Here is a 9,693-nt window from a genome sequence, read left to right as displayed (position 1 = left end):
CCCATCACAAGTACATACATGTATAGACAGAGACTGCGTCCCAAATGACACCCTATTCCCTATATCATACACAACGTTGACCAGAGCCCTATGTGCCCTCGTCAAAAGTAGTGCAAAAAATAGGGAGCCAAATGTGCCAGTCCTAGAGGTATGACACATTGTGGCTGGTATTGCCCTGTAACTAGGCTTCAGAGTTTTCTCCTGACCCTACATAATCTACGAGTACAGACTACAAACATTATGATACATTTTTATCATTTCATCCATTGTCAGTTAGTTGATCAGTCTGCTATTTAACATCTTGTGTTGGTGTTCTCTCTCCCTCAGTCTTGAAGGCACTTGGTTCAGCATCTGCCATCGCCGTCAGTGTGACCATGTACCACCGTTCTCTGCGCTCCTTCCTCCCTGACAAGGCCAAGCAGGGCTGGTTCTCCTCCGTGGTCTACTTCCTGTGGAACCTGCTCCTTATTGGTCCGCGTGTGGCAGCAGTCGCCCTCTTTGCCTCAGCCTTCCCCTGCTTTATCACTGCCCACTTCCTCTCTTCCTGGATGCTTCTCTTTTTCTTCGCCTGGCGACTCAAGACAGCCTTCATGGACAGCCCTGGTGGAGAATGGCTCTACCGGGCCACCATAGGACTCATCTGGTATTTCAGCTGGTTCAATGTGATAAAGGGGGACACCAGGTGCCAGAGCACCCTCTACCACACCTAGATAGGAGTGGATATTGGGATGCTTTGTTGTCTTTGGATGTGGCAGATGAAGAAGAACCCTCCATATTTTGAACTGCCACGAGATCCCTATGTCATCCTTGGCATTATGATCTCATTCTACATTGTTGGGCTCGGTCTTAAGGTGATATACTACAAGTACAGTCACCCAAAGATCACACAGCTGAGAGAAGACGAGCGTTGCCTCGAGCTGGAGCCAAGGTCTGAGCCAGAGGATCTCACCTCAGATTGCCATGACGAAGGGGAGTCTAGGCTTATGAGCTATAGAATGGGTCCTACAGAACCGGTCATCGGAGTCAATAAGAGGACGAGGAACTTAGCTGATAACTTCTACTCCTGAATTGATCATCAGAGACCTCCTGAACATGGAGAAGACTGTATGGGCTTGTTTGACATTGCAGCCGACATTGCAGTCAGTCTCAATTAGTCATTTGGTCACAATTTACCCACAATGACTAAATGGTCTGTCACATGTGGAGATGGAATCCACATGACAGATGGCTATGTGAGCCCTTCCCACACTGGTGAAAATAACATGGTCCTTTAAAAATATATATTTAAACTTTATTTTGACAGGGAGTCATGCTGAGACCAAGGTCTCTTTTACAGATTAATCTGGAGGCGAAAGAAACACACACCTGTTTAGGAGAGGTGCTGGCTAGCAGAGTAGAACACCTGTTTAGGAGAGGTGCTGGCTAGCAGAGTAGAACACCTGTTTAGGAGAGGTGCTGGCTAGCAGTGTGTTTTTGTTGTTGGTACATCCCTTTAATGGAAAACTTCAGTTCCCCTAATCGTGATATTTCAATTTAACATGTAGTTTGCTCACCTGCACACATACTCCAACTTCTTTTAGAAGTAAGAGTTATTTTATACCTCCAGCCAATCGCAATCACTCTATTGAGACATATTGCAGACTCGTTGAAAAATATGTTGGTAATCTCCTTCAGAACAAAACAGGAGTACATATCCTTCCATAATTTAACAGACAATGAAACACAAGTTTTGCTTGATTTACAATCTGATACATCAGTCCTTACCCGCCCTGCTGATAAGGGTGGGTCGGTTGTACTCGTGGATAGTACAGTTTATGTAAAGGAGTGTCATGGACAACTGCTTGACAACAGCTCTTACAAGAAACTCAGAAGTGACCCCACTTCCTAATTTCAGAACACTAACTTTACTGTCCTCGATGGGTTTTAAGTTCTGGTCAGATCACCAAAAAAAAACGACATTTTGGTTATTCAACAGCCTAAAAGTGTCACTTTCTATACTTTGCCGAAATTACACAAGAATGTTACAAAACCTGCAGGGCTGTAGCGGGCATTGACACAGTAACGGCCCCTTTATCGACTTTTGTTGACTTTTTATTAGACCACTCGCAGAACAGCTCCCCTCCTTTGTAAAGGACACCAGCAGTATGATCTCTATTAGTGAATCTCTTGATCCTTTCCCTGATTGTACTTTGTTAGTTACTTTTGATGTTGAGTCGTTATACACTAATATTCCACACGAGGGCGGTATTGAAGCCATGGAACATTGTCTTCTGCAACGTGACCCTAATGAATTACCTTCCAGTGCATGCATTATGACATTGGCTGAAATAGTACTCGCACACAACTACTTCATATTTCTAAATGATTTCTTTATTCAGATGAAGGGTACTGCTATGGGTTTACTAAGGTTTCTAACTACGCTAATTTGAATGAGGGTTACATGGAGAAACAGTCCATTTTCAATCCTCTCAACAAAACATCTTGTCTAACATTATTATTTGGAAACGGTAGATTGATGTTTTTGTTCTATTGAGGGGTGAAGTGAAACAGCTCCAGGCATCTGAGATTTACTACGCAATCTGACACACGTCAAATTAGTTTGCTTGATCTTCTGATTTTGTTTGAGGATAATGTTCTATACACTGATCTTTACAGGAAACCTACTGATCGTAACAGTTTCTTGAAAAACAGTTTTGCCTTATAGCCAATTCTGTCGAATCAAAATAATTTGCAAAAAACAGACTTCGACAGAAATATGTCTGAGACGCAAAGTAAACTCAAGGATTCAAGGGTACAAAAATGGTCGGATTAATACTGCCATTGAAAAATGCAAAACTAATCGAGACATGAGCTCTTTCAAGGACAAGTCTCGCAAAAATAAGCATTCTTGCGTTCTAGCTACCTGCAATTCAAAGTGTTCTGAACAAATTAAGCAAACATTGGTACTTTCACAAACACGTGTTTTCGGACCCTCACTTTGGTCGTATTCTCGCGGGGCAGAAATCTCAGATAAATTGATAAAACTCTAATTTACCTCCCTAAAATAACCCTGCACAACGTTTATTTGCGCATCTACCGGATGGAAACTACAAGTGTAATGGCTGCGCTCAATGCAATGGCATTTAAAAATGTAGATCAATCAAACACTCCCAAACAGGGAAACAGATCCCTATCAAAGGTGTTATCACGTGCTCCACTAAGGCAGTTATTTCTCTTATATCTTGTCCTTGTGGTAAAAGGTATGTGGGTAAAACAAAGCGCGAATTAAAAGTACAAATCTCGGAGCATCGTAGCACCATTTGGTGCAAAAACTCGATTTACCCAGTTGCGGCTCACTTTTTGGAAGTGAACCACTCGATTTCGCCCCAACGTTATATCGGCATCGGAACATGTCACCCTCCCTAGGAGATTGGGTGACCTCGACAATTTATTAATAAAACGAGAGGATGCCTGGATCTTTCATTTAAAGACCCTTGCTCCCGTTGGTCTCAATGTAGACTTTGATCTGAAACCATTGGGATTGTGCTACTCATTGTAAATGTGTGTAGCCAAATTGTATCTACGATTGTACGCTATCCATTCATGTTTTTTGTATGGTATTTTTATATCTGGGAATTAACCAATGATATCAGGCCATACCCAGCCATGATTACAGACACCTGTATGTGTCCTGAGACACTAAACTAGTGCCCCATAGTGTTTGTCATTATACCCTGATGAAGATAGCTTTTCTGTCGAAATGTTGGATAATTAGGTTATAAACTGGTTGGTTCAGCACTGAATGCTGATTGCCTGACAGCCATGGTATATCAGACCATATACCACGGGTATGACAAAACATGTATTTTTACTGCTCTAATTGTGTTGGTAACCAGTTTATAATAGCAATAAGGCACCTTATTGGGTTTGTGATATATGGTCAATGCACCACGGCTAAGGGCTGTGTCCTGGCACTCCGTGTTGCGTCGTGCTTAAGAACAGCCCTTAGCCGTGGTATATTGGCTATATACCGCACCTCCTCGGGGTCAAATCATGATGTCAGTGATCTTCAGGTCGGAAAGTTGGAGCTCTAGAAAGAGGCCCGAGTTGGATGACCGTTCAAAAAGTTCAAAGTTGTCTTTCTGAGTTCCCAGTTGTTTGAACGTGGCATCAGATTGTAACTATGGTACCTCAGGGTTGCCAACACATTCCCCACACCCTTTTCCAGGGGTTTTATTTTTTATTTAACTTATAAACTTCTCCTGTGTTTGCCTCTGTTTATTGATAAATCCCCCATCATAGTGGTTTCATCCAAATTTGACAACCCTGATAAAGTTCGCGTATGTTTAGGCCGGGCAGTCGGCTTCTATTTGAAGTGATGATCTGTGAGGTGATAACATTTATTTGCTTTGTGATTTGTCAAAAACTGTAAACGACTTGTCAAGTCATGTGCTCCAGTTCTTGTATACACTATAACAAGTATATTGAAGTTTGGCCACTTTTCAGCATATTACAAATCTAAATTCATGTTTTTCAGACAAAGGGCGCAGCCATCTTCGAATTTGTTTATTTGCGTTTTATAGTGAATGGCATTCTGGGATTAGGGATTATTTATTTGTCAAACAAACATGGCTGCCATCATAAATCATTTAACTGCTGTTAATGTAGCTGACACGCATCGCTTTTCTAAACAATATTGCATTTCTCCCTTGTACTCACCAGAGATGTGATTATTGTACATTGTAAATAAGTCTAACTGTTAGGTTACTAATTTATGTTTTGGTCAGTGTAACCTGTTATTTAGACTGGTTTATGGAATGAGTTTGGCTGTGGATGTGTTCGGGTGATGTTTGGATGACGTTCGCGTTTATCTTTTACAATAAAAGATGAAATTGAGGAATAAAGTCGTGAAGACTTATTTCCAATTAGTACAAAAGATTATTTGGATGCTTTTCAGACAATGATAGTTTAGACGCGTTTGCATCATACGTTCTGTTGCTACTGTTCCAATCATATTAGTGATGGTTCGCTGCAGGGACCGTGCACTCAACAATGATCACAAATATGTGATTGTATGCATCAAAGGATTTTAATACATGCAATTGGACAGTGATCACATTTGTGATCACAGATTTACCGCTGTCTTGAATCTTTCAAAGTTATCAGCTCTTTAAAAATACTGCTTTAGCAGCTCCGAATTAGGCAGTTTGAAGTTGATAGACCCAGGCCTCTGGCATAGCATGGAAGAAAGCCACTGAGTAATAGCCTTAACAACCTTGTGCCCCAGGATAACATTTCTGATCTCTGAGCTGCCGACGATTTGAACCGAGCCGGTGGTACATTCCATCAGAGGAAGGGGACAGAGCCTCTGAGTGTCATCTCACACACAATCATTTTCATACAGCTGCTAGCGAGAGGTTCAGAAGCACTTTATGGTGTACATTTGTATTTTTTGTTCTTTGTATGCAAACATGACTATAAAATGTGCAAAGACAATGAAAACAAGGCAACTTTCAAAGTCATTTTATTTGTATTTACAATTGCCTTGAGTGTTATTATACACAGGACAACCTTATTGGGCCTTCAACAGTGTTCTGGTCCCAGACAAAAAAAGTGGGGTGGGAAAACACGTCCCTTACATGTTTTATCTCAAGGCTTTTTTTCTACAGAAGATAGTCACACTAGCTGAGTATTCAAGAAATAACATGATCAAGTTGAGCCAGATATGTCCCTACAAAGCTGTGCCTTCATAGCTCCTTGCATTTGAAATGTAAATCACTACATGACAGCCAACAGAGACTTGTCAAAATGCACTTATAAAATTGTACATAGTTCTTCGTCTTCAACACAAATCCAAGGGAAATGTAAAAAGCAGACACAGCTTTTTTTTAACAATCAACTTGTTTAGCAACAGAGTACTTTAAATCAGAAACCATCACTGATAGAAATACATGCACCGTAAACACCTAAGATAAAACAAACTAAATCATACCAATGAAAAGGGTGAAAGGCAAACAAAACTAAAGATGATCTAATGAACAGTTCAACAATAAAAACAATTGGTTTGGGTATGCTGACTTCCAAATGTGTGTCAACTTCACAAAATGCCATGTCCATGACACCCTTCCATTCTAAAGGATCTAATTCACCATTTTACAATGCATCCATTTCCTCTCAACTCCATTAGGTAGTAACATGTACTGTTTTAGGAGAACATACACCAAACATACTGCAAGTCTATATACATGCTTCACCGTAGGCGGTGGATCTGGGCACCATTCAAAGTACCATGTGATACAGATTTGATTGTCTAAGCGGTAAAAGCCAGTCACAGCGACTCAGAAATGCTACATGACAGCATTGGGATTCAGTTTTCAACAAAGGGAAGGATGCGATGACTTGGTGAAGAAAGCTGCGAATCGTCTTTAAAAGGAGAGAATTTCCGCTGTAACATTTGTCATCGGCAGGACAATCAAAACAAGAAAATAAAACGTATTCAAAAGGAAAAAAATACATGATTCACATACAGTAAGCTTTTCAGTGCTACTGAGTTACAAATAAAAGATTTCAGCACCGATTAATGACGCTAAAAAAAAGATGAGTAAAATAACACTTGAACTAAAGTGTAACAACAACCATGTTTGATAAATGCATTTAACACAACTTAAGTATTTCCCTTAGAGATGATATATTCATATACAATATAGATGGCTAAAAAGGCACAATACAAATATGTACAAGACTCTAGAAAGATGCAAACAAATACAAAGAACACATTCTTAACGGTCAAGCTGCAGGGGTGTGTAAAATGGCCAAATCTTCTTCAGGCTCAGTATTGTTTAGTCATAATCTCACAGACCAGGGTTTAATAATATCAACCCTCTAACCACCTCTTCTTGACCAGCTAGCTACATGCGGCAACAAAATGTCCCTTGAAATATAGACCAGTTAATAACAGGCATACCATTACCACTGACCAGAAATGTATTGCACGGTCATCCCTGCCCCCCCCCCCCCCCCCCGCCCCCCAATATGTATAATGATGAGGGTAGATCGACTGACTACACTGCAAACAGACAGCGGCTGTATATTTTTGGGGCACCCCAGCTAGTTCACAGATGAATTACCAACTTGGGGACATGTCTTTGTATGCTGCTGTTTCTCTATTCAAAATGTGACGATAGGAACATCTGTGGTATTTGGAAACTGTGGGAAACACTTGGGAAATAAATCAACACATATTTTTGGTAAGTTACCCACCACATTGTAATAATGGTATCTGGGGTTGTGTGACTCGCACCATGCAAATCAGCTAAAGATTGATTTTACACATTTCCATTTATCAATGACTCAAGCAGTTGATCTTTGTGATGGAAAATATCTGCCATGTGAGGTAATCAGGACCAGATTGACCAGACAAACCTCCTGTGACTTGGTCTAACATCATTTCCAGTATTGAACAATAACAACAATTGCACTGTATCTTAAACAACATGTGATTGGATTGTGCCACTTGCCATTCCTTTCAGCAAACTGCTTTTAAATGCTATTTGTCATGTTTAAGTCCCTTTGCAGGAATACAAGGACACTTAGGGCTGTGCTCTGAGGAACAGTTAGCCCAGTGGGGACAGCTTCTAAAAGGTTATTTATACATGTACACACATTGAACTTCAGCACAATGCTGAAGAAATTACACATTGTTTTGAAGGCCCATCCTTAGTCTTTTAAAGTTAATTTACAGAAAGGCCTGGTTTGGCTTATCTTAGGTAATAATATACAGCAACCTGGGGTCCATAGATATCATGCAGTGAAATACAGGCTAGGTTCTTCATTGAGTCATTGTCTTTGCCACACATCAGTTTATGTAAAAAGACCACAGAAGACTGTTAGGCTGTTGAAGTCTGACACAGTGGAGAGGTCGGGACAGCTGAGAGAAGGGTGGTTTTATAATGAGCACAACATTCTATCTCCATGGAGGACATGGTCAGTACTAGAGTATAACTAGTAGAAAGGTTACATCCAGAAGGCAATTGAATGTCATTCCTAAGTAGCAATCTCATCATATGCTTAGAAAAACTAAAACAATTCCCAACCCCAATCAATGCTGTTTTCAAGCTTTGGAATGAGTGCAAAATAACCCCAAAATTAGAAAAATAATTCATTTTGTGACATTATCCTTTCATGTATAGCTACCGAGGGCTCTAAAACAATCCAAAGCGTCCGTCCGTGATGCCCGACAGTGCTGCAGACAGTGTGCATCCCAAATGGCACCCTTTTCCATATATAATCACTACTTAGTCAAAAGTAGTGCACTGCATAGGGAATAGAGTGTCATTTGGGATGAACCCAGAGGAACAACAGCCTGTGAGTTGTGGAGCCAGAGGTTTGTCTTCTTCCCTTTAGTTGTGTCCTCTCTGACTGCTGTGCCCCAGTGCCAGGATAGCTGCCATAGGGAGAGTGCTGCTGGGCAGGAGCCCTGCATCAGAGAGTATATCTGTCCAGTCTGCTTCCCAACCACTGCCATCCCCAAGTCCACCTCAGTTCAGTCCATGGCCATCACACTGGGGCAAGAGTAACTCACTAGGGCCAGCAGTGTGGTGTGTGTGTGTGTGTGTATTTCAGAGGGCTGGGGTGGAGCCAAGTACCTAATAATAATAAAGAAAATAAGTCACTCCACAAGCGAACAGTGGTGTGACTAACTGTTTCCCTCTGTGTCAGACCTCTATCCCTTGCGCTCTACAAGAAGTCTAGCTCCAGAGCTTGGTGCAGGGATACTAGGTCCCCGTGGGTGGAGATACGCCAGAAAGGCATGTTGTGCTGCAAAAACAGAGCAGAGATACCAACAGTCAAATCAATACACCAAGACTAATTTACTGTAGTGTTGAGTGTAAATGGTGAATACCAGAAGTATTTGACATACTGTATGCAACACAGAATAATTATTGCCGGCTGTTTGTTCAGTCTTAATACCTTGTAATATGCAGCCGATACCCAAATGCACATAGGCCTACCTGTTTTGCTGCAAATTCCTCATCACGGCCATCTCCTACCACCACATAGGTCACCTTCTTCCCAAAGCGAGAGACAATGCGCTCAAAACAGCTCTCTTTCCCTACAGAAAGACCACAGCAAAATCATAAGTAAATAGTCACAAGGACACACACTAGTAGATTGACTTTCAGCTGAGATACTCAAATGCTGGATTTAATCCATTTCATCCACCTTGGATCAAATACAAATCCTTTAAACCCCACGGCTATGGAGAACATGGGTTATAAGGTCTGTGTGTTAGTGGTTCAGTTTACCTATCTTGGTGGCACTGTAGATGTTCTCTATGGGGAAGACGTCCCCCAGGCCGTAGAGCAGCACCTTGGCCAGAGCAGGCACCAGCTGGGTGGTCGTCACCAGGACATTCATACACTTACCTCTGTGGACACGGATGCACACACAGTGAGTAGGGCCACAATAAACTCCACTACACCCCCCCGCATCAAATTACACTGTAAAATAAGAACAAAGATTGTCTAAAATGTCAAACTCACTGTGCTGACCTGGACTGGATGAGCAGCAAGGATTTGAGTGCCGTACTGAGCCAGGCGTCCGTCACATTTTCCATCTCAGACTGCAGTCGAAGGAGCAGTTCCCTCTTCATGGGACTCAGCAGGCCTGGAGGAGAGCAGAGGCGTTAGATGTGTTATTACCAGGAAAAGCCCA

The 9,693-nt window shown here is 41.6% G+C and overlaps 1 protein-coding gene across 4 annotated transcripts in view; it reads right to left on the bottom strand.

Annotated features, from left to right (window-relative positions):
- Nucleotides 1-5,487: 5,487 nt before the first annotated feature.
- The window catches only part of LOC124043319 (eyes absent homolog 3-like), a 32,475-nt gene continuing 28,269 nt past the window's right edge, over nucleotides 5,488-9,693 (bottom strand). For 3 of the 4 annotated variants that reach the window (XM_046361807.1, XM_046361810.1, XM_046361808.1), the window contains 4 exons: nucleotides 9,522-9,645; nucleotides 9,285-9,406; nucleotides 8,991-9,091; nucleotides 5,488-8,796 (listed from right to left, as the gene is read on the bottom strand). In XM_046361807.1, the coding sequence (XP_046217763.1) occupies nucleotides 8,716-8,796; nucleotides 8,991-9,091; nucleotides 9,285-9,406; nucleotides 9,522-9,645 (428 nt within the window). In that variant the 3' untranslated portion in view covers nucleotides 5,488-8,715. The remainder of the gene's footprint in view (nucleotides 8,797-8,990; nucleotides 9,092-9,284; nucleotides 9,407-9,521; nucleotides 9,646-9,693) is intronic. The other variant, XM_046361809.1, reaches the window with a different exon arrangement.

Source organism: Oncorhynchus gorbuscha, linkage group LG09 (assembly GCF_021184085.1).
Source record: "Oncorhynchus gorbuscha isolate QuinsamMale2020 ecotype Even-year linkage group LG09, OgorEven_v1.0, whole genome shotgun sequence".
Classification (NCBI taxonomy): domain Eukaryota; kingdom Metazoa; phylum Chordata; class Actinopteri; order Salmoniformes; family Salmonidae; genus Oncorhynchus; species Oncorhynchus gorbuscha.
The sequence above is the reverse complement of the archived record's forward strand: the minus strand, read 5'-3'. Positions and strand labels throughout refer to the sequence as shown.